Source organism: Anabrus simplex, chromosome 12 (assembly GCF_040414725.1).
Source record: "Anabrus simplex isolate iqAnaSimp1 chromosome 12, ASM4041472v1, whole genome shotgun sequence".
Lineage (NCBI taxonomy): Eukaryota > Metazoa > Arthropoda > Insecta > Orthoptera > Tettigoniidae > Anabrus > Anabrus simplex.
Window position 1 is genome coordinate 75,179,674 of NC_090276.1, and position 25,802 is coordinate 75,205,475.

The 25,802-nt window shown below is 39.6% G+C and overlaps 2 protein-coding genes across 2 annotated transcripts in view; one reads left to right on the forward strand and one right to left on the reverse strand.

The window, feature by feature from the left end:
- Nucleotides 1-1,671, reverse strand: part of GatB (glutamyl-tRNA(Gln) amidotransferase subunit B, mitochondrial) — a 43,414-nt gene extending 41,743 nt beyond the window's left edge. The window contains exons 1-2 of the mRNA XM_067156638.2: nucleotides 1,432-1,671; nucleotides 1,183-1,330 (exon numbers count right to left, since the gene is read on the reverse strand). Coding sequence (XP_067012739.2) covers nucleotides 1,183-1,330; nucleotides 1,432-1,532 — 249 coding nt within the window. The 5' untranslated portion in view covers nucleotides 1,533-1,671. The remainder of the gene's footprint in view (nucleotides 1-1,182; nucleotides 1,331-1,431) is intronic.
- Nucleotides 1,672-1,925: 254 nt separating this feature from the next.
- msk (importin-7 msk) overlaps nucleotides 1,926-25,802 on the forward strand; it is a 198,093-nt gene continuing 174,216 nt past the window's right edge. The window contains exons 1-5 of the mRNA XM_067156336.2: nucleotides 1,926-2,152; nucleotides 13,055-13,136; nucleotides 20,344-20,497; nucleotides 22,906-23,064; nucleotides 24,624-24,780. Coding sequence (XP_067012437.2) covers nucleotides 2,069-2,152; nucleotides 13,055-13,136; nucleotides 20,344-20,497; nucleotides 22,906-23,064; nucleotides 24,624-24,780 — 636 coding nt within the window. The 5' untranslated portion in view covers nucleotides 1,926-2,068. The remainder of the gene's footprint in view (nucleotides 2,153-13,054; nucleotides 13,137-20,343; nucleotides 20,498-22,905; nucleotides 23,065-24,623; nucleotides 24,781-25,802) is intronic.

The following is a 25,802-nucleotide window of genomic DNA, read 5'->3' on the forward strand; positions in this document are numbered from 1 at the left end:
TAATATTTACAATTGTTTATTACATCTATGCTTACGATGTGGGCTTGTAATTGGTTTCATACATGTTTCAAGTTTTGTTAGCTGAAATAATAACACCACTTTCTTATTTAATTTCAGATGGCACATACAGTGTTTGAATATGTAACCTGCTTTGCATTCATAGAGTGAGCAGCTTGTCACTAGTCAATTTACGAAGCGTTTCCTCTTTAGGGCATTCTTCTTTTCACGGTTGGTTTTGAACGTGGGTTACCCACATATTAACACTTCCATAAAAGAGACACATAAAGGCCAGTGTTTAAAAATTGTGGCTGCAAGACATCTGGTCTATCAAATGATCTGTGCCTCACTATACAGTCCAAAGAGAATAAGTATACAGTCTGTCCTTGGAATAGAACCTCATCATGAGGAAAATGCCAGAACATCATCTGCTCCGAGGAGAATGACTACAACGTTAATACTGTTTGTTGTAAAGCATTTTGCAAGGAGCACCAAACGCAAGTATGCCATAAGTGCTCGAAATAAAATATTCTCATTGTTGTCAAAACTAGTTTCTGCATTGTTTCGTCGTGATAATATATAAACTAGTTTCTTCGTGATAATATATAATACAAAATTTTGCTACATTTTCCTTATTTTTGTCCCGTCGTTAAAATTACGAACGTTTGTGAAATAAGATAACTGAAGATATTTGCTCCAGTGTAGCGTGATGCTGCAAATGAGGTAACAATGGCAACGCAGCAGCACGGCGCGTCTTAAGTGACTGCTTTTGCCGCTCAAATGTCAGACTTTTAAACTCCCATGAGCACAAGCAAATTCCTACAGCCTGACCTCCGTCTTTTTATTCTCTCGACCTAAGTTGGCGCCTTTAGCGGGCAGTGACGTCAATCCGTCATACGAACCGCGCCATGTTGCTTTCCCAACCTCTCTTTTGCACACTAGTTTGTAAAGATTTACCGAAATATGAAAGAGAAGAAATATAACAGGAGTTTTGCACCACAAGCGCAACATCATTTCGTCACGCTGTAACAGAACTAGCAGTGTATAGTCACCATCACAAAATATGCAAGAGGTTTTTTTTTAATTTACTGTGCCAGATGTAACACCGTTAGTTGTTCAAACAGAATAAACTCAATTAGTCATTTTCGTAAAAAAGTTAAGTCACTCCTGGGAGCGTATACTTACAGGCAGTGTTCCTGGTATAGCGGCGTCAAAAAATGCCACACTTGCATTTACAGGAGAACCGAACCCAGTGCCTGCTCCTGAGAATAGTTTCGATGACGATACAATTTGAGCGTGAATTTCAAGCCCAACAACTCCTCTCCATTTCTTCCTGAAAGACAGAAATATAAATGACAAAAGTCAGATAACTCGCACGATGTGGACCATTTAAACATTCTGCTGTAAGGGACAAAACGCCTTGGAGGTTCTCACTCTTTTAGGTTCCTGTAATCTGTTTTATATCGTCTTTGCATCAATACAATCAACGGATTATTACGAAAAACATGCTGCCGTAACATTACTTTACTAGTCATTGTACAAAACTGTTAAGTCAAAATTTAGGTAAGGTAAGTAACGATAAACAATAGTTATTTGAATTTTAGAGTTCGATACGTTACAATCTCCATGTTTACACAAATCAGCTGTTCCATCGCCACTCGCCAGCCATCTGGTGGGTTGCTAATACATCTGATCAATTCCCTAGGAATCTACAAGAATTTTTTTTTCAACTTGAACAAAAGACAATCGCATTTAATCGAAAACTTCCATGGAGACCCGGGAAGTCGATGAAGAAAGGAGGGAAATGTTTGTTATTTCACAGTTTATGAACAATTTTTAGCTATTCGTAGTTAATGGATATTTTTTCACATATAGCTCTTCAATTAACATTTAAAAAACTGTTCTGGTATCGATGACTCACCCTCAGATTTGCCACATTCAAGCCCGCCATGTTACACTGAGTTAATCACGTGATAGGAAAGTATTGAGGTGTGTTGCCGGGTTAGTTTTTCAACATCAAGATTAAGATTTTATGTTATTTTCACTCTGTTTGTGACCATAAGAAACGAAGATGGACACACGCAAATTAACAGACGTTTTGAGGGCTACTATAGACCCCAACCAACGGCAACAGGCCGAAGATCAACTGGCCCAGGTACGTCGAAGACATGTGGCTTTTATGACCTTGATGCAGTGTGATGCGCCTTTTAGTTTTAAGATTAAAAAATAAAGATATTACTAGCTAATTTTAGAAGTGAGCCTTTCATTTGAGCCTAGATTTGTTTTATACTGAAAAGTGTCACACATACCGTATGCTGGCAAGCTGTCATTTTGGATTAGGGTCCTCCATGATCAACCATTGATCAAATGTTAGGTTAAGATAGTTGAACAGGAAATGTGTAGTCGGAAGTTTATTATTGCTATTGATCATAAGTACATTTCAAATTCTTTAAATGTGCAAAGGTACAGAAGGCCTACTGTTTACATTCTGCAGATGAGTATATTGAAAATGGGCAATTTGATCATCTCTGGTCCTTGACTACTGAGTGGCTGGCTTGTGTGTGGAACAGTTCCGACATTTTGAGCATTCTTGTACCGGATTTTAGTGATTTGTTTAAACTGGCATTGCTTGTCATTGAGAACATGCTTTCATTGTGGGATGTTTTGATTTTTACCTGCCATGGGCTATTTAGTATCTTGGGTGGAATTTAAGTTTCTATTTCAACTAAACTTCTGCCTGTGGAAATCATATTTTTTGTATCTGATAACTTAATGTTACCTTCAGATTTGCTCTGTTCTAGATCCAACACTGCATTAAGTTAATGGGCATTGCAGCTGGCCTTCCCAAATGATGTCTGTCCATTGCAGTGCTGACATGTGTCGTGCTTTCATACTACTTTTTCCTTCCCCCCCCCCCCCCATGTGTTTGAAGTCTCATTGACCATTGACACGACAGGTCGTGAGGTGATGGGATTGGACTGGGGAGGAAGCGCCCATGGCCTTAATTAAGGCTCAGCCCTGCGTATGCTTGGTGTCAAAAATAGAAAATGGTATTAATCCAGCCTGGGGACCACTACATTTGTAATGTTGTGAGTGGAAATTAATGCAGTCTTACTTGGAGAGCGTCTCAGAGGAGAGATGTGTTCATTGCGATGTCCAGCAACCCACCATCCCGCCCCCAAGAAGTACATTTACTTTTATAACCTAATTAAGATTATTACACGCCATATTCATTTCTCAAGTAGCTTCTTGTATTCCTATTGGCCAATGTAAAGTGGCACGTGATCTCCTTCCCGTGAAGGAACTTAATCATAATGCATTACCAACCGCAGCACAGTAAAAGCGCAAGTGGCTGCGCTCACGAAACTAGAAGCCCAGGGCCGCTTCATGGCTTCTAACCGTCCAGACCAAGAGTCTTGTCCACGGCAAGAATCCTAACCGTCCAGACCAAGAGTCTTATCCACGGCAAGTATCCTAACCATCCAGACCAACGGCCTTGTCCACGGCAAGAATCCTAACCGTCCAGACCAATTGTCTTCCGTCCAGATGCAAGAATCTAATAATCACCACCACCAGCTATCGAAGCAAACATAGTTCCTAAGTACAGAGGTTGGCAGCACTGAGCACTGCTAGAGAACATCCTTTCCAAGTAGGCCGCGAGCGAGGAAACAAACGACAGTCGCTACACGTGGGTGGCCCCCGGGCTGGACTAATGATAAAACGATAAAACGGTATTTTCAAGTCTGGTGTCAGTGGGTTTCAAACCCATCGAATGCAAGCTCAGAGCTACGTGACCCAATCCGCGAAGCCAACTCGCTCGGTTTATATCAATTTGCTAGAGTTCTCCAGATGTTATACCTTGCAATGATCTGGGTGGGAATGTCTAACATCTTACAATTTTTCTTGTTGCAATAATCACGTTGTAGGATGGTGCATGTCTCTGCATCATACAAAAAAGACGGAGAAGACTAGAGCAAGTTTCTTTTTTGCATTGATATCATCTATCCAAGTCTTATGCAGACTGATCATTACTGCCTTTGCTATTTTGATCCTTCATTTTATTTTACCTGCCGAACCACCAGAATCGGGCGGTAAGGTACCTGGTTATTCGTAATGGTCTAAAACTTAATGTCCTCCAATCTGCTGGATGTGTGGACTGCTGCTGTTCTTAAGATTAACAATCGTGACCTTGGTTATCTGTTGGTATAATCGTAATCTAATTTCTAGGCTGGTTTCCTTCACACTCTTGACCAGCTCTCTCAACTCCTCTTCAGATGGTACTGTGAAGATGGTGTCACAGCAGATCTCAAATAGTTTATATCGCATCCCTCGGTGGAAACTCCTTTATGCCAGTCATGTAGTGCAGTGCAGAGAGATTGAAATGTAGTGGGGAAAGGATTCATCATTGGCAGACTCCAGCCTTCGTGAATCTGTTTGGACTGTGTGTTTTGAATCTTCACAGTGGCTGAATTTTTATCGTAGGGTACAAAGACTTTAGGTGATCAAGTCAAATGGAACAGCAAACTCACGACCATAGTCGTCATAAAATGACAAAGCCATATTTAAATTAGTGCTGATGATTCGCAATACAATCAACTGTGGTAGTACCGTTGACCCTGCACGTGAAAAAGCACATAAAATATCTTGAAACGATACTTAGCGTAAGCGTACAGGAGAGATCCTTCCTTTGTGCTTACCAGGGACTCCCTAACCTGCCCCTAGAAATATTCTTAGCTTTACAGAAGAATTTAAACTGAGGCTGTGTAAATCTGAGATTTGCAACGATTTTCTGTGTTGCTAGTGGCCGGCTTGGGTCCACTGTCCAGAAGACAGATTGTCTATGCCTCTGATAAAGCTCACATCGTATCTTCCTGTCAGGCTGCCACCGTTCTTGAAAATCAGAAAAGTGTGCTGTTTCAAATTGTCATGGTGTGCACCCGTGACCTTGCTTTTTGTCACCTCCTCACTTTTTGTCACATTTTAGTCTGACTCCAGGGGATGTCAAAGGCCTGTTGGCTGCTTTGTGGACCTAACCTGGAGAACTCCCTTTGCCTTCTCTCAACCAGACCTAATCAGTCCAGAGTGATCTTAGCCCTATCACTAGTTGTGATGTCGACCGAGCTGTACCAGTTGGATCTCTGACATACTTCTTGCGAATGAGCAACAATCTTCACCCAACAATCAAGTACAAATACAGCATATCAGCAGAAATTAAAATATTTTGTTATAACCGGTTTCCAGAAACTAAACTCCTTCATCAATAAAACTTGATATTTAAATTTAAAATTTCTGAAATGTCCACAGAAAATGTCGTTGAATAAAACATGGGCGACCAGTTCTCTTTATTACAAGTCATTATTCTCATCATGTCACCAACAGTAGTGAAGTCTTAGAGAGTTTAAATAATATCAACTCTAACTTGAGTTTCACTAAGGAAGATGAAGACGAGGGCTCTTTAAACTTTTTGGATGTAAAGGTTACCTGAGCTAATAATACCTTTGAATTTCAGGTGTATAGAAAGCCTACACATTCTGATAACTATAAATAATTCCTCATTACACCCTGGTTCTCAGAAACAGACATCTTTTCATAGTTTAATATACAGAGCGTTGAGAATACCTCTTTCCCCTATTAGCTTAAAGACTGAGTGAAACTACATAAGTAGCCTCATCAGACTTAACGGATTTAAGGTCGAGATGGTCAACCGCTTAATTTATAAAATAAAAACCAAGTTATCCACAAATCTTATACCGGATACACCAAAAAGAACTGATTATGCCACTTTCACGTATAATAGTCCAGCTATCCACCAAATCGCGAACACTTTCAATAAGTTTAATATGAACATAGCCTTTAGAACAACTAACACGACTCAAAACTTATTCTTCAATTATAGTAAGATTAATTGTAACGATAGTAAATATTCAGGTTCTGGGGTATACAGGTTAACATGTTCAGTGTGGGTTTTCCTACGTTGGACAGACTGGACAAAGTTTCTATACAAGGTACATGGAGCATTTTAATGCTGAAAAGCATAATAAATATTCTGCAATGAGCATGCATATGAAGGAAGCTGGACACCATTTTACTTCTATAGAAAAGGATCTCACAATAATCAGGAATACAGGCAAAGGGAAACTTTAAAATGAATTAGAGAGTTTATACATATTTTTGAATAAAACATATAATAAAGATAGGAATCTTAATGACGACACTGAAATCAGAAGTCCACTACACACTTTAACGCCTAAGTTATTAAGTATTGTTAGTCCAAACCATAATAGGATCCCTCGGTTATTTAAATCCTTTGAATTAAAAGCTCCCTTCATCTCTCTAAATACCAAATCTGCTCTTGCTCCTCCAAACAACCCCACTCCTATGTCAGCATCGACATGCAAAAACTCCGCCTACCTCCTCCCCCCTCACCATTCCTCATTGCCTCTACTGCATCGATACAACACTGGGAGTAGGAACACCAGACAGGCTAGAGCTGCTGGAAAAAGTAGGACGTACGTAATATCTGTTGAATAAGTCATCTTCTTCCAAGTATTGGGCCATGTGTCCCATTACGGTCTTGCATTTTTCTTTTTGCAAGACTTGAAAGCAATCAAATGTCCTTCCGACGGGTTGCTAGCCTGAAGGAAGCTGTTAAATAAGTACCCATTTTAAATATATATGATGCCCAGTAAAAGAGGTCATTTAACCACGCAACAGTGGATTGTATTGAATAGGTGATATATTAAGATACTCCTTGTATAAACTTAGTGATACAGTTCTGTTAAGTCGAACAGTAGCAAGGCTGGTTGGACGTTTGAGCGGAGTCAACTGTTATCTAAAGTTTTACTCTGTGGTGTAGTCGGTAAAGCACAGATGTATAAAACGTAGAATTTTCTAGCCTTGTCAGGAAAATCATTTCTTGGGAGTCTTCGTTTCAAGAATCCAGTCTGAACTTCAGGAGTTCGTAACCCAGAAAGTGCTTGGAAGATATAGTCTCTTTTTCTGATGTGAAATCAAACCAATTAAGAGGTATCGTATTAAAATAAATGCTTATTTTAGATCTTTGTTACAAAATACAGTAATTCAACTTCTAATTGTACCTAACAAAGATTTCAATTTGGCAAACGGGTATAGTGCGCATTGGTATCACCTAAATATCACTATAAAATTTGTCACAAATGGAACATAATAATTACTTTTACACATATCAAGTGAAAAATCCCTGGCAAATTAAGAAATATGTTTTTTGGAGAATATTAATACGTACTTTACTACTTTGCAAGTACATTTGGTGTTGCGCTCACAGTGACACACGTATGTCTTTTGTCTTACACTTTGAACAGTTTCGTGTGTGATATCTGTGTTCACTGAAGTTCTTTGCTTTCGTTTCATTCTTCACTTGTCAATGACATCATTTCATGAATTGTATCGCGATATGCAATATTTAATAGGCGACAAAATGATATGGCCAATGTACATAAGAAAAATTCTGCGGACTAGTGATTTATTGGTCCAGGGATCGAGCTGCTTTCATTCGAACAGAAATAAAAATATTTATTGGTCCAGGGATCATGCTATTTTTCTTTTGACCTCCATTTTGCTGTTTGTACTGGCCAAAGATAATGAGAATCTACAGACATAGCACTCCCATTCCACGGTGCTAGCCCTGGACCTGAAGAAAGTAACAAAAGACGGCACCAGCGGCGTAGTACGACATAAACCAGTCCTGTCTACAAGCCTTAAGTATGTTTTCATATTTCTCAAATAACGACGGTATTTCTTAATTTGCCAGGGATTTTTCACTTGATATGTGTAAAAGCAATTATTATGTTCCATTTGTGACAAATTTTATAGTGTTATTTGGGTGATACCTTTGCGCATCATACCCTGGCAAACATTGAACTTTGCAAGAGTTTTGTTGATAGATCAACAATTTGAAGCTTGTCATCCATTACAGAAAAGATGAGAGAAAACCATTTTTGGTAAATCTTCAGGAGACCACATTAGTTAAGAATACCCAAGTTGAATGTTACCAGTCTTATGTCTTACCTTAGGAGAGCTTAAATTGTTTATTGTGACTGCCGAGTAAAATATTAATCAAGTGATGTGTATGCCTCATACCCCAACTTGTATCCCTAACATATGTAAGAATGGAAAGAAGTTAACAGTAATACAAGACCATTGGTCTGGGTAGGTTACGGAAGGGCCTGGACAAGACCACCGATTTGGGGATTAGTAAAGGAGGTCTGGGAGCTCAAGCCTCAGGTTAATCACAGTGCGGCCTTAAGCCTCTTAGTTTCCTGTGTAAACACCATTGGTGTGGATGGTTAGGGTAGGGCCTGGACGAGACCATTGGTTTGGATTGGTTAGCGTAGGGCCTGGAAAAGACTGGTGATATGGGCCAAGCAAAGGGGGTCTGGGGACATAAGGATAAGTGCTGCTCTTTATTAGGTTATAAAAGTGAATATATTCTGGGGGTGGGATGGTGTGTTCTTGGACATTGCAATGGACACATCTCTCCTCTAAAAGGATTTCCAAGTACAATTTGCATAAATTCTACTTCCTAATATTTCTACAAAGCCTGGTGTACAAGGTATATATTTTTATTAAAATATTATAAACCAGTCATCGGGAATTTTAACCATCATTGGTTAATTTCACTGGCAAGGGGGTTGGGCGTATGTGTCTTCTTAATAATCATTTCATCCTCATGCCGACGCGCAGGTCGGCTACGAGCGTCAAATCAAAAGACCTGCACTTCGCGAGCCAAACATATCTTTGGATGCTCCCAGCACTAAAAGCCATACGCCATTTCATTACTAACCAATCAATATTTTCCAAAATAGTTAGTTATTAATGGCGTGTAGCCTCTGAAGGGGCCTGGTGCAGGTCTTTTGACTTGATGCCGTATAGGCGTCCTGCACATCCAAGTAGTTTGCTGAAGGAACACTGCCATTGGCTGAATACAAAGGGCACTGGGAAAGTTTTGCAGTGTGAGTGAACACTTTAGTCTTTTTCAAAATAATTTCCACCATGCTCAATAAACTTCTCCATACGTCGAAACCAGTCAGTGAACTAACTCTGCCACTTTTCTTCGGTTACATTTTCACACTCTTGATCCCATGCTGTCAGAAGCTCCTCATTGGATGTAAAACGCTGCCCTTTCAGCTTCATCTTCACTTCTGGGAAGAGTGCGAAGTCACATGGGGCAAGATCAGGACTGTATGGGGGGTGACCAAGCACAGTCAACCCTGATCTGGCAAGAAAATCCATTGTTCCATTAGCACGATGTGCTGGAGCATTCTCGTGATGCAAGAGCCAAGTGTTGAGCTGTGACCTTGGACAAGGCTGCTTGAGAGCCTGGATGATCAGACGCAGACAAGTCTCACTGTACCACCTCGCAGTAACTGTCCTTTGTGTTTCTAGCACAACCTGAGTCAGGATGCGCCGTTTAGTGAAGAATACTGCAATCATCCTTTTCTTCACTGACCTTTACTTTCGCACAGTCACAGGAGTACCCTCATCTTCAGACAGCCACGCCTTGTTTTGGGATTTTGTTGGGACATCGTAATAATAAAGCCAAGTTTCGTCACCTGTAACGATGCTATTGACGTTAACGCGAAGTCCCATTTTCAGACTGTTAGCAATTTTTGGCACCATTTCACTCAATGTGCCCTTTGTTCCCCTGAAAATGAATGGGTCACTCAAAGGGAACAAACCTTTCTAACATGGAGGTGGTCATGTAGAATTGAATGAATAGCTGGTGCAGGGATGTGGTGGGTCTTTTCTGCCTGCCGATATGTCAACCGCGCCTCTTGCTGCAACATTTTCCTCACAGCTTCAATGTTTTCCTCAGTCACTGATTGAGACGGTCGTCCAGAACGAGGATCGTCTTCAACCCCAAAATTTTCCCTGTGGAACTTTTTGTACCAGTGGAAAATTGTTGTCCGATGTGGACAGTCTTCCCCAGCACAGGAGTCGTTTCCTCCAGGCACTGGTCAACAGTTAATCCGCGAGCAAAATTGTAGCGGATAATTGCGCGATATTCACCTTTAGACCACACCGACATCTTAACTTGCTTTCAATCCCACTGCTTGGTAACAGCTGGTGTGAAGATCGTGCCTTGCTCTCTTCTAGACCGGTTTTCACCCCTCTTTTCATCCCTCACCATAACGGGTGTCCAGCCAACCGTTTTTGCATATTGCAAAACTTTCTTAGTGCCCTTTGTACTTCTGATATGGGGTCGTGCTTATATTCAATACAGATGTTGACCGTGATGGATGTCATTACAGACTACAGCACAATAACATCTCCTGAATTAAAGGCGGTAAATTAATACACTCACATGCCTAAACAAAGTCTAACTCAATATGCTGTAAAGAAACCAATGGTGAAACATTATCTTCACCTCGCAGCCTTTGTTTACGTCAGCAGTTGGTAGCATTGTCTCGTGACCTTGGCGAGTAGTTAGTAACAACAGAGCATTCTCATGTCATGATGTCCCCAAGAGGTACGAAACACTTGTACCTCAGTCACTTTCATATTGTCAAAGTCAAGGATGAGACATAAGACTGGTCAACTAAAAGTAGCATATTTGATCTAGCCCATACTAGAAGACATAGTGCACTGTAAACATTAAATCTATGAATTAATTCACAGTTCATTCTTTTCTTTGAATAGAAAGCATTGATACTTGCCCAATCCAGCTGGTCAGGCCAAGGTTATAGAATTGAATGATGGCGATCACTGTTGATTAACTCATGGCACTTATGCAGGGACATTATCTTATCTATTCAGGGGATTGTCACTCAGGTGGTCGCCTGCGATGCGAGCCTTTCTCCCGCCAAGCACTTTGTCGTAATGAGCTGCTCAGCGCCACATGTTCCCTTCCTTTGCTGTCTGCTGAGAGCTTTATCAGTGTAAGGTTCAGTTTAGTCAAGTGTTCACGTGTCTAGCGTGTTGTTCCAGCGCCATTTTCATTACGTGAGCGAGAGTGTGTACAATACCTTCATAAAATGCAAGAAATCTTGTGCAAAAATACTATATGACTCGGTGCCGGACGAGCACTGGCCACATTTTGGCAAAGATCTTGGTGGGAGACAGGCTCGCAGCGCAGGCGGCCGGGCAAGCAAGCAATCTCCTGAATAGATAAAATAATGTTCCTGTATATCAATGAATTGTTGGTAAACACCAGCATTCTTGCATATGAGGATGTTAAATGGCATATGTTTAAAGAAATAATTAAAATTCAATAATTTTTATGCCCTTAATGGTAGAAGAAGAAATGTGTAACAAGAATACTGTAAGTATATTCAGTTGTTGGATTTCCAGTTTGATATTAATGAAATGTTGATCGTGTAAGGCAGATCTGCACGTGGGTGCTTCATTGTTCATGAATGTTAGTGCCACAGATATGTCTATGAGCTTCTTATCAGTAAATGGTTGAGAGAAACAATTATTACTTATTTAACAGATGAACCAAGTAGTTAAAACAACCTCCTTATCAGGAGCCTGTTAGTAATACAACTCAAAGAACATCAAATAGATGATTCGGACTAGTGCTCTGACCACAGTAGGAATATGGCCACAAGTAAAAATAATTACCGCTTAATTGTAAAAAGTAAATTCTATAGCGTCTTAGCCGAGTATCAGTCATTACGAGGTTCTTGTTTGAATTGAGAACGAATCTACCAACTCTCTTAATGACATGGTAGGTCTAAGATAGTAAAGATTTTTCTTGTTGGAAATAACTCCCTTTGCCTTCAGCAGTCTGTTGCCACACCTGGAAGGAAGCATCTTTCTGAGGAATTCGTGGCATTTCCTCCGCCAAGGCTTCAACAACCTCTGAGGGGAGAATTAGTGCGCCCTGAGCCCTTTTTGTACCTACGTCGTCATGGCAAAAAAATATGACAACTTCGCTGATAGAAACATATTTATCTTTTCAAAAATTGTATAGTCTTGAGAGTTAATTGTATTTTTCTTGTAAAGAAGACATAACGGTCTTAAATTTCTAATAAGTTTGTAACTCGGTTCTGTTATAGTGGCTTCACTGTTCAGTATACGTAGAGATTAGGTAAAATTGAGTTACCAACTCTGTGAGTGGGAAAGCTTGCCTTGAAACTCTACCTCTACAATGCATCAGATAGTTAACACATACAAATCGGTGTTACCAACTTTGAACCATCTGAAGTTTAAATGCAGATAAAGATAAACTGGTTTTGTTGAGTTCTCCAGATATTATATTTGTGAGTACATCAAGTTGGCTCACTATGCACAGCCAACTTTCACTCTAATGCTATATGCATTTAAATAAAGATAACAGTTTGCAGAGTTTTTGTATTTGTGCTAATTTGAAGTATTGAGTGGTTCTGTTAATATCCTCATAAATTAGTTTTTAACAGTAGGCCCACTTTGTAATACCTCCAAATTTGACGCCGAGATATTTAAATCTGTTGAATTATAATATTATAATTGTTACTGATGTTTTCACGGCCTGTAATTGTGGACATGATGTAGGCTTTTTGGGCTTTTCATAAGCAAAATGTAAAGAATTGCACCTTAATGTATTGACACGGCATAAAGCCCAAAAAGCCTGTATCATCTATAATATTATAATTGTTTGTGTTTTGTTTATTACAGTTAAAATGTTTGTTCTCAACTTTTTACTAATAAATACATAAATAAAAATTCAAAATATTAAAGTAGGCATTTTGTTTGGTGTCCCCAGAATAAAACACATTTTGGAAAATAGCTTTTATTTCTGAAAAGGTTGCGTACTCCTGGTCTAGAGACGTGACTATTTCATTGCCAGTTCCTGAACCTATTAACGTGGGTCCCGTGGAGTCCGGTAGAACAGAGATAGTCTAGATGGTGTGAAATCAAAAGGCATGCTCGTGGGATTATATTATCATCAGTTAGAGGGGAGGAAAGGTATTTAGAGATGGTATGTTCTGTGTTATATGTATAATATACACACTAGAACTTTTTGCAAGCACAGCTGAAACCCTCCTGTATTTTAAAGTAAATTTGGCATTGATATGTGTATTTTTTTTTTTTTTAGATCCATAAAATTATTGGGTTTGCACCATCCCTGCTGCAAGTGGTCATGCTGTCTGATGTGGACATGCCGGTGCGTCAGGCAGGTAAGAAAAATCAACTTTCAGTTCGTGTCTTTCTGCAGTTAGATTTTTTCTTATGATTTGCATTCTTCCAATTAGATCCAGGCCCATTTGGTTAGGATAGTTTGCAAAAATGCATTGTATCATTCCTCTTAAAATTGTGAATTACTAGCAAACTAGCAGGCCTCCAATTGGAGAGTGTGGACAGTTTAATTTACCATGGCAGTAGACAACTTATTCACAAGAGGAATCAACAAGCAGTGTTCTTCCCAGGATCCCTTTAATGGGAAATCCCTTAAAAGGAAATCGACCGGATAGAATGGCCGAACTGACTGACTTCAGTTTTCATACTTTTTTTTAAATATTTAGATTTAATGGGCCCTGCCGTTTTTACAGACCGCCTGGCTAACATAACCTAGACATATGCTAGTTACATAATATTAATACATACTAGCAGTTTCCCGCTGGCTCTGCCCGCAATGTACAAAGTATGGTGTTATTCGTTACTATCCTCACAGATGTTTTTGCAAAGCTTCGAGTTAATGAAATAAAGCACATGATCTGCTGTAGTAATAGAATGTAGTATTATGTCAACAAAACGCTTGAAAATACATCACACAAAGAAATTTAATTAAATGTTCCTTGGAGCAACACTACGCGCCGAACTGTTACAAAGTCCTTCAAAGATCTTTGTCATGGAGACAAATGTACTCATAACTTTTCTCAGAATCTACCAATTTACCTCAAAAGAAAGAGTTTGATCCACTGAGTGTTTTAGACCAAAACGAACTGTGTGCCTCAATTAGAACGAAAGATATGATTGCTTCAATGAGAAAAAATGTTGAAGAAATGAGACGTCAAATTGAATGTGCGCTCATAACTTCCCTCAGAATCTACCAATTTGAATAGCTGAGAGCTTAAATGAAAGAGCTTGATCCATTGAGTGTTCTTAGGCCAAAACAAACTCCGTACCTCAATTAGAACCAAAGATATGAAAAAGACAAAAAAATTGAAAAAAATCAAATAATTTGAGGAAGGCGGAAGTTCGGCGATTTATAGTACCTGATGACAAATCTGTGCACAAATACCTTTCAGTTAAAGAGAGAGGAAAAAAAAAAAGGAAATCGACCGGATAGAATGGCCGAACTGACTGACTTTAGTTTTCATACTTTTTTTTTAAATATTTAGATTTGAGTTGTCAGGTGCTCCAGTGACAATGTAAATACTCTAAAACTGTTTATTTAATAATCTTCATTATAGTCAACTAAATTGCATCAATTACATCAGAGTTTAAATGTTTAGCTTGACTATCACGTAGTGTTGTGCACGAGCAATGTATGGATTAGCGTGGAATCGCATCCGAGCACTCGATTCCGCAGGACGTTACAAACCCGTATGGCACTTTACGGCAACTGAGTGGTAAGCCCTGGAGTTAAATTATGGATGAACTACTCTTTTCTTGTTCGTGATAATACTAAGTCTACAGCCACACGAGCAGTTAATGCTGTTGGAAGTCAGCAGCAAATACAGGAGAAAGAATGTGCACCTTGTGTTGCAGTGTGATGGGCCACACTTGCCAGTAAATGCAGTTCGCTGGAAGCAGGTCAAGGCCTTGCTGTTGAAGGGATAGGCCAGAGCTCATTTCTTTCACTGCGAAAGCTGTTGGACAGTGGCCACAAGAGATGGCATTTACTGCGTATTTCATTTTCGTTCATTATGTATATAACAATAGTACATTTACGAAATATGGAGTATGTGGACAGTGAACGTGTCATTCTGGAATTGGAGAAGTACCCATATTTGTACAATATGCACAGTAGCGGTGCTAAGAAGCTCTCCCTCCCCCAGCAATAATTGAAAATGGGCCCTCGTTTCCCGATGAGAAAATTTACATGTTTATTTCGTAGTACAAGATTGTATATAATTACAGTGAACAGCAACGGCGACGACACTTATAACTTGACAATAGATCGTGAAAAGAGTTCACTGACATTCGATAATATTTTAAAAATATGTCTGGATAAAGCTTCAGGTTCACATGAATAAAGACAAATTTACCTTTCATTGAATTTTCACTGATAATAAGGATGAATTCACCACTTTCTTTTTTTGGCGACGCCGCCTCAGTCGTACAAGTAACGTGGATACAGCAACATTTGCAGCAAGATTCATAACTGAACTAGATCTTCGGGAACAACAGGTGTTCCTTGCTCTGCAGCAACTGTGCTACAACTGCATTTGCTACCGCCGTGTACCGTGCCGTGGTACCATTTTCGCCGCTTGCTGGAAGTGTATTTACTGCCTCGTGTGGCCTTAGCCTAAAATCAATTCTGCAATTAATGTTTGCCCGTCTGATATTGTTAATGCCTTGAGGGGGATACATTGAGATTTTATCATATTCATTTTTTAAGTTGAATTTCCTGCCCGGGTACTCATTCCTGCCACCTGGCTGATGAACATTTCTGGGGAGATCACTGACAAGTGAAGACATGAGCAGTGTTCAGCAGCTATTTAACCTACAGTATATGCCTCCTCAAAACTGCAGATGTCAGAGATGAAGTTCTTGAGGTCTAATATCCAGAAAACCAGGATGGGCAACTTAACCTCTTCTCAGCTGAATTTTCAGATGAGACCATGTGCCCTCAGTGCTTGCCCATAATTCCCTGTTTATAAAATGTGTTAGGTTCTTCTGCAGTGTTCATTAAATACTTCTCGTTCACAAAAGGGTTCATAATACCGTATTGACCAAACATGAATGTCTTGCATATAAGACATCTCTGAATTTTTGGAAGGTATTTGCAAGAAGAATTAAATAACCAATGTAATCATAACATATTCAAGCTCTTCTGCACTAGGCGGCATGAACAATGATGGGTGGCGAAGACAGAAACAGAAAGAGAAGGATAATACGAACTGTGACATTGCCACGTGAGAGAGAAAGCAATAGCTGCCAGTAATCCTTACATTACTTTATGATTTGTTTGATTTCATTGGCATATAATCGTCTCGTAAGGTTACTTTGGAAGTTCTAGCCATTCAGCTACAGTCCTTCAGTATACAAGATACTTTTAACATATAGGCTATTTTTTATTGATTTATATTACCACCAATGCATATTAAAATGAAGAAGCAGCGTGAAAGAAATAACAACGTAAACTCCGAGTAATGGATTCTCGTTTCCGAAACATTGTCAGATTATAAGTCACTCCGCCATACGTAATTTATTATTCGGTGTCTTCCTCTCCGTCACTCTATTTGTATCTAATGTAGTTTCTTGCACGTTGACGATTACGGGTTTAAGGCACTGTCTATAATAACTTCCTGTTTGAAGTCATTTTGTCGTGATACTTTCCATAGCTTCGTGAACTAATTTCTCCGTCTCTGCGATTTTGAAAGTAGTGTTTCTTTCTGCCATCTCTTAACATGTGATCATGCAAGTTCTTACGGATTGTACTTGCAGTGATATGGTGGCAAGTGTATAACCCTATGGCCATGTTCACGAGCGACAGTGTCAAGTTTGATATATATGTTGATTCCCAGAGGGAATCTGAAATAACGGACCATTTATATTAGTGTCAAGTTTGTCATCTTTTTTGCGCAACTTATCCATGTTAACAAAGTGCAACAACTCACAACTCTGTGAGTGTTTATGAAGCAGTGTGAGGAATTGACTTACTAGATAGTCATGCTACAATATGAGTCTTCTTAGTACTTTTAAAGATAAAAATTTCATGATGTTTCGTATTGGAACTGTATCACAATTAAATTGAAATAACAAATAACGTAGTTCAATCTATTCAATACAAGTAAATAAGAAATGTGGTGTTATATTCCTATTTAATTATAAGCGGGAGCGGTACCGGTTTTGACCCCAATCTGGGTCATCAGCCGAATAAAATACAAAAACAATGCATAGGTAAATAAGAAATTAAAGAATGAGTCTTTAACAAAAAAACAGTTGAAGAAGCAATATAAGACAATGGGGATGGGCACTGCGCGATTTTAAATCGTAAAATCTAGAAGAAGTAGATCAGTCACTTAAGGCGCAATCTTCTGAATAGTAGCACAACACACACAAAGTTCGGCACTGTCTAAAAATGTTCATGAGAAGCGGAGAACAGTTAAGTGAGCCAGCCTGCATATACTATCAGGTGCAAAGTCACAATACAATTTAGTAAAAATGAAGTCCCAGAATTGTGTAGGAGTTGAAGACGAGTCACTTGATATTTATGTTGTATTCAGTTTTACTGTACAGACTACAATAATATTGGTGGTAATGGTGATTAAATTGTGAAGATTATAAGAATGAGAAAAACGCGATTAAGGAACGATCGCTTGAATAACACAAGGGAGTCATGAAAGAAACAATGGCTCACTTTACATTAGATGCTCTAATATCACAGAGTCGGAAGAAAACTAAATGTGAAGACCTGCAATACAGAAAGCTCATAAAATTGATCAACACTAACATTACATTGACCATTGTTTGTTGTGATGTGCTTTGTGTATGCCATTTATCTCCGATAGATGAGATTACTGCTGTGTATCTAGTAAAACAGCCTGCCTGAATATTGGTGGGAAGTAGCTAGGGAGTTAAGATATCTCTCTTCTTTAACATGCCGTTCCTCTAGTTCTAAATTTTCTGATCCTACTGGTACCAAACACACTGGATCGTCATAGTATTCCAGCTATTCAATTCCTACTCTGAGGCAGTGATTGAAATGAGCAGTGTGCACACTTAGGCCCGGTTTCATCAACACATGTTAAATATATACTAACAAGTAGTTAGTTAATACGGAGTTAAAAATTTAACATCTTGTTAGGTTTCTTGCGTTTCATCAAACTTTTCTTGTGAAATGTTAACTAATCGACTGTTAACTCTCCCAGTGTTGCGAACTGGTGCGAATCAAGGAGGCAGTGGTACGAACATGCTGTTTTACAGCGCACTCCGATGTGCTTTTGTTTGAGTACCGGTACAGCTGTAAAGTATGGTGCGTGAAGTGAAACGGAATCGTAGTTCTAATTTTTCCTCCTTCGAAAAAGAGTTGTTAATTGAATTAGTTAGTAAGTTATTTATTGAGTGCAAGCGCACAGATGGCTTGACGATAAAAGAAAAGGATGAGGCGCGGGAAAAGTCCGCGAGGGTTTCGACGGGGTTAACAGATACTCTTTTAGCGGGTATCCGCTGTCACCTAACAAAATCACTTCGTTAATTGTCCCACTTCAAACTGTGCTCCGATATGGGAGTTATTAAATATTGTTTTGTCGTGTGCAGAACCAGACCACCTAGCAAGTATATCCCTGATTTGGAGGTTAGGCTCACTAATCACCTGAACATTAACATTAACAGAGAAATATCCCTTCCGATTACGATATATTTCGGCCCAGTTGCCTCCAGGTGATTGGATTCTTACATGTGTGCAATCTATTGCACCTAGAACAAACACCAGGAAAACGGCTTATTTCATAGAACGCGCGGATAATTTGCTGACGCTCTTCTACTGAAGGGAATGTTATATACCTCCTTCTCATGGATGCTATTGCTGCAGACACTCGACAAACAATTCTACTAACAGTGGCTTTATAAATTCCAGCATTGTCACCGACAATTATGTGAAAATAACCAGTAGCAAAAAATCGTAATATTATCAGTACCTGCAACATTGGGGAAAGAGGTAAGTTTCTCTTCGTAGGATATTCCAACCTCACTTGAATTTCGTCAACAACCTTAGCAACGACCATTTTCGATATCCTGTATCTATGAAGAAATTCCGCATCCGTCAAATTTTCAAAGTCATTACGTCGCTGAACTCTTCTTCGATCAGGATAGTTTTGTAAAAGATCTAAATAGAGCAATTCCGCCTCAAAAGCGAGATTCACAGCAGCCATTTTGGAACAGGTTGCTAAATGCTAATGTTAGCCATTTAACATTGGAAATGGCTGATGTTAACTTTAATACGCAGTTTAACATTTGTTAATGTTAACAGTTGTTGATGAAACGCAAATTTTCTTAAATCGTATGTTAAAACGATTTAACACCTTGTTAGGTACTAACATGTGTTGATGAAACCGGGCCTTAATGAAATAACCACAAACCTACTACACTGACGTAGCTTGGGGATAGAGGGATCCTAACCAGCTTGTCAGCGACTTGTGCGAAATAAAATAGCTTTCGCGGACCACACTCACACCCCTGTGGGTAGGGGATGCAGGCGAAGAATACACCCACAGTATCCCCTGCCTGTTGTAAGAGGCGAATAAAAGGGGCGACCAAGGGATGATAGTATTAGAACCATGAGACTACTTGTAATTAGTACCACCACGCGGGGAACACCATGGGTCGTTTTTACTTGCGCGTAGTACCACTATTTTAGGTACACAGTAGGTTTGTGATTAGTAGCAACAGTGAGTGAATCAGGATGAGTTTTACAGTATCTGTAATTAGTACCACTGTATGAGGGACACCATGGGTCTGCCTTGCCTATGATTAGTACCCACTATGTAAGGAACACTACGGGATAGTACGAGTCCCTGTGCTTAGTACACTTATGTGAGAAACATAGGTTTGCATTGCCTGTAAATGGCGCCGCAATGTAAGAAACACCATAGGTCTGTTCCTTGTGCACATTACATTACTTGTGAGTAGTACCATAATGTGTGGAATACCGCGAGTCCGCTACTTTTGAGTAGTACCGCATCATGACAAATACCATGGTTTTACGTTCCTAGCGATAAGTACCATTATGAGGGGCTGATGACCTGGATTTTGGACCCCTTTAGACTATAACTATCATCGATTCAGGTTTGTGCTCTAGAAGCAGTCCCTTGGTCAGTAATACTATTGTTTAATGCTAGTTTCTGGGAATGTGCGGCATTGCGGGTCGGATCCACTGATTGTTTTAAATTCATATCCATCCATTCATTCTGCATCACATTTTGAATTCTGGTCATTGGATAATTTTGGACTTTTAAATTATTAGTCATTTCATTTTGTCTCATTTCGTACCATTAGGGGCCGATGACCTAGATGTTAGATCCCTTTAAACAACAAGCATCATCTTAAATGGAATAATGACACAGGAGTGTTCACGGCTGTCCGCGGTCGGGTAATTCTAGCTCTGGAACTGTGAGGAACTTGTTCATTACCATGCACTCTTTTAGTCTATTTTGTAATTCATGCAAAAGAGTTGGCTATTTGAATGTTGTTTAGTGGATTGTAATATTTTACTAGGTGTTATCTACTTGAAGAACTTGGTGACTCAACACTGGGCAGACCGAGAAGTTGAACCTGGACAGCCTCTACCCTTCAGCATCCACGAACAGGATCGGGCCATGATCCGTGATGCTATTGTGGATGCTGTTGTCCATGCTCCAGACCTTGTAAGGTAGGTTTTTTTGCTGCTTGCATTTTCTCTGTGTACTCCTTTATAAAACCTGCATAAGTGTGGTGAAACAGTCGTGGTGGTGATTGGTACTGTTTTAAGAGGAAGTACAACTGGCAGACCATCCTCTAACACTAATCGTTCCGAAATATTGGAAGGGCTCAGACACTTCGGAAAATTAAGATATCGGCCAAAGAAAGGTAATGGCCACGAAGGCCGTAAAAGTGAGACTCCCGAGGCCCCGATACCCTGGGGTCGGAAAAGAACAAGAGTTGACCAATGGAGGTTGATAGGATGGATGAAAGGAGGAGCCTGGGACAAGTGTAAGCAATGCCAGGACTCAGCTGAGGGCCCAGTGGTCGCCAACCAGCACTCCAAAGTTAAGAGCCCGTGGGGTCCCTTTTAGTTGCCTCTTGTGACAGGCAGGGGATGCCATGTGTGTTATTCTACCGCCCCCACCTACAGGGTGCGTGACGAAATAATAATAATAATAATAATAATAAAACATGGTTCAGTGTGGGCAGTCTCTGAGACTAGGTATCCTTTATGAATAGAGGTGGGTGATTTTTAGCATTTTGAGGTCATAAAATTAGCATTTTGATTTGTACCCTCATATTTTGTACCGTTTGTACATTAATTTAGTGTTTTCAAGAAAGAATTTGAGTTAATTCTGATAAAAATGGAATGGTTTTAGATAATATTTATTTTAAATTGATATAGACTAAATCATAACCTAAAAATTTGCCAGTATCATATATTAATTCTCATTTTGAATCTGCTTCTGTGGATCTGTGCTGGAGTGCAAGCATCCGGATTCCAAGATACCAGTTTCAAACTCGGCAGAGGTAGTCTGATTTTTGAAGGGTGGAAAAAAGTGCATTCGACACTCCATGTCGTACGATATTTACGTGTAAAAGATATCTGGTGACACATTTGGTGTTTACCCACTAAATTAATTAAAACTCAATCTGCACGTGGTAGCTGAGGCCACATGATGATTATTATTATTATTATTATTATTATTATTATTATTATTATTATTATTAACCAGTAATTGAAAGAAAATACAGTAGGAGCTCAATAAATCAAAATCTGTTAATAGTGGGGTGTATAAAATTTCCTGTACTTGCGGCAAGGTATACATTGGCCAAACATACCGGTTCGTTGGGATTCGCAACAAGGAACTCCAAAGAAATATGTCTCAGCCACCAGTCAGACAAGTCGGCAATAGCTAAGCACGCCCTATTGTTAGGCCATGATGTCTTGTTCCATGATAGGTCTAGGATTATACGGGAAGCTGTGGAAATGTGTAAAAATCCTAACAATTTCAGCAGGGACATTGGCTATCAGTTAAGTAATACTTAGGTAGTTCTCTTCCCTGTCCTTTCTATATTGTTATTTCATTTCAGTGTTTTCCAAATTTGTACGTTCGTCATCACCAGTTGGTTCATTCCAAGCTATGTGTTAATGTCATGTCATAATGTGTATACACCAGTTATGCCTCCCTCCCCCCCATCTCACACCATTCCACATCTCCTCTGTCCCTGATCCATCTGCTGTCCTTTATGCACACGAGGTGTGATGAACACTTTCATTGGAGCTTAATCTTAAATTCAAACCCTCATTATTATAGTATTGTAGAAGACTTCCTCAGGAACAGTTGATATTTTGTTATGAAGACGTGGAGTAAAGTTCTCAGTGAAACAAAGAGTTTTCTTGACACGGCATAAGCCCAAAAGCCCATATCATGTTTATAAGTTATTTCATACTTTTTGAATATCCTTCATATCATGTGTAATTTATAATGGAGTCGACTATCTGAAGTCCTACCTCAATATTCCTCCTTATTCTTCTTCTTGACTGAAGTTTGGCAACCATTGTACAGTAATTTTTTTTCCTATTTTGCATTTCCCATATCGGGGTAGCCGTATTGTGGATGTCGGAAGTACCACGGCCCATGTTTACCTTCTGTGAACAGTTGAATCAGGTTGCATTTGTCATTTCAGAAGGTACAGCTACAATAGGGAGTTCACAACTGAGTACCTCCTTGGTCTGACATCCATATTTCAAAGGCTCATTGACAAGGCCCAGTGTAAAGTACACGACGCTCCACAACATGCCAGTGAGGTTTGAATTGGAGTCACGGTTGTACACAATATATTTTGATTTCAGAAACTGACTTCTTGCTTTGCCTATTCTGGTTTTGATTTCTTAATATTGTCTACACCCAGTGTTTTGTCATAAAGGCACACACTATACATGAGTAAATATATATGTAGAACTTAGCAGCTCTGTTTTGGAGACTAATTTAGCAGTTAATACTGTGGCTAGTGTTTCTAGAGTCTTTCTTCCCACTGCTGGTTGTATGTGTTGTTCTTACGTGATACTAAAATCATCCTATCTTTTTTCAGAGTTCAACTGGCGGTGTGCGTGAGCAATATTGTGAAGCACGACTTCCCAGCTCGCTGGACTCAGATAGTGGACAAGATCAGCATCTACTTGCAGAATCCAGATGCTGCTGGCTGGACAGGGGCTCTGCTCTGTTTGTATCAGCTCGTCAAAAACTTTGAGTATGTCATATCCTTTTTATCACCGTGAACCTTGTTTCTTCTGTTTTGGAAGGAAAGTATTGCATCCAGCCTTCAGAGAGTCTTCTGTGGCACTAACGGATGTCCTGCTACTTTGTTAGCCTAAAATAGACTGTTAAATATGAAAAATAGGTTCTAAAAATATATTTTAGGTCCCTTCATTTTTATGTATTTCAATAGGTCTTTATCAATTAGAATTGCATTTTGCTAAATTTATAATAACTCTTCAGGGGAAAATATAAAACAAATATTATTCACCTCTTTGCTACGATATAATTTTACTATCCTGTGTGAAGTGGGGAAACTCCTGTAACCTTTCTATTAAAGACTACGTGGAAGCTGACACTTTCTTGTTTTCATTCAGGGCACATACTACGCGGATGTACTGCGAGAGGTTCTTACAGAGTTTCCGGGAGTATGGTTTGCAGATTCCTGATTTTATCATTTTGGTTGAAAACGTTTTCACAACTGAATACTAGTTGTAAATAGTTTAGTTTCTCGCAATCAATTTAAAAGCCTTTTTAATAAAAAACAGGAATTATAGGATGCCAATATAGTTTCTAACATCAATTTGGGCATTTTTAGGCACTATAGCGCCACCATTTCTAACCTTATAAATACATGAAATGTGTAAATACTACTTCGTTTTAAGTTACCTCTTAAGGTACAAAATAGGGTTTTGCCTGAAATCCTAGGTTTACTCATCACTGTTATCTGCTTTGTAGTGTATCCTGACTTGAATACTGCTAAGAAAATAATGAAAGATCAAATTTTCCATCCTGGGAGTAAACGTAAATAACTTTGGCATTGTGCACAGTTAGGGTTGCCATTGCTTGTACACAATCAAAGATAAAACATGGTGTAAAATGAGTATTGTACTGTGACTGCACATTGCCTGGGATGATGGATTAGAGAATCATTGCCCCAATTGCACAGTTGCATAGGGAAGAATGCAAAATGACAAAATATTTAATGAGAAAAAAAAGGAAAGTAACTACAGCTTTTACCCACTTTTCAACATAATGAACCAAATTTCTCGAAGCATTTCTCTGGTCCTGACACCTGGTGTAATTCAAGAGTGCAAGGTGTGGACAGCATGGTGAATGGTCGAGTGAACATACTTTTCAATTTTTGGTTGAACACAAGCTGCTTTGTGGGGGGACAAGGATTGTTACCTCTTTGGACCACTCAAGAAATTCCTAGAACAGCACTTTGGTTCAGATGAAGTGAAATCAGTTGTGCACAGTTGGCAGTAGCACTAAACAAATTTCTGTGAATGAGGCATATTGTTAGAACTTGATGTCATTATGGGAGAAGTGTCTTGAGAGACTTGGTTTGTACCTTAATAGAGAAGTGAAACCTATTTGTTTTTTTATTTTATTTTTTCCTGCTGATAAAGTATAGCGTTAACAAAAGGTTTTCCGTTACTTCCTAATCTGGCCTCGTGTATGTTTCATTTTCCAGCCTGACTGTATGATCACATGTACAGTGATGGTGTGCTCCTTTAATTCATGTTCAATTTCCTTCTGCATACGAATCAGGTATAAGAAGCCAGAAGAGCGAGGTCCTCTTAACGAGGCTATGAACCTGCTCTTCCCAATGATGTATCAGCTGTGCGTTCGGCTCCTGCCAGACCAGTCAGAACAGTCTGTTATGTTGCAGAAACAGATTCTCAAGATATATTTTGCGCTCACACAGGTATGTATGAAATGATTTACTTGTGAAAACTGTTCAGGTAATTGTATTCAGTATTGGCAAACCCCACTTTTGTTTACTGCTATGAAGACTCCCAAGTTTGTATATGGAGGCTAATCTCACCAACACCCTGTCTATTGTAAGACGCGACTAAAAGAGTTGACCAAGGGATGGTGGTCTTAGAACAGTGAGACTACTTGTGATTAGTACCATTGGAATACCACGGGTCTGGGCGTTGCCTGTGATTAGTACCATCGTGTGCATCTCACCAGGGCGGGGGAGTGGGTGCTCAGCTGCACAGACTAGCGGAAATAGGTGCCGAGCACTGTGCTTGAATTGGTTGGTTCCACTGTGTTCAGAATGGATCTGTGTTACCTATGAGTAGTACTGCTATGTGAGGAGCACCATGAGTCTACATTACCTGCGATTACTACCACCATGGTTCTGCTTTACCAGTACTATTATGCAGGGCCGGTGACCTGTATTTTGGACCCCTTTGTATTACAATCATCATCCCAGAAAATAAGGCATTGTGAATCGCATCCACTGATTGTTATGGAATCATGGTCATTTTTCATCATTCTTTTTAGATTCTATCTAGTCAGTGGATAAAGTTTGAAGTTTTAATTATCATTTCATTGCACCTTGTGACATTAGGGGTTGCAGATATAGCTGCTATGCCCCTTTAAACAAACATCATCATTAATCTTGGGAACCCCGCGAACCCACTACGCTGGTGTAGCAGGGGGAGAGGTGATACTCCCACGTGGCGCGTCCCAGGTGGCGGATAGGGGGGTCCTAACGGCTTGCCTGCAGACTTGAGGAAAATAAAATACCTCTCGCGGATCAAACGAACAACCCCCTGTGGGTGGGGGGCGCAGACGAAGAATGCACCCACGGTATCCCCTGCCTGTCGTAAGAAGCGACCAAGGGATGATTGGATTAGAACCATGAAACTACTTGTGATTAGTACCACCATGCGGGGAACACCATGGGTCGCTTTTACTTGCGCATAGTAACACTGT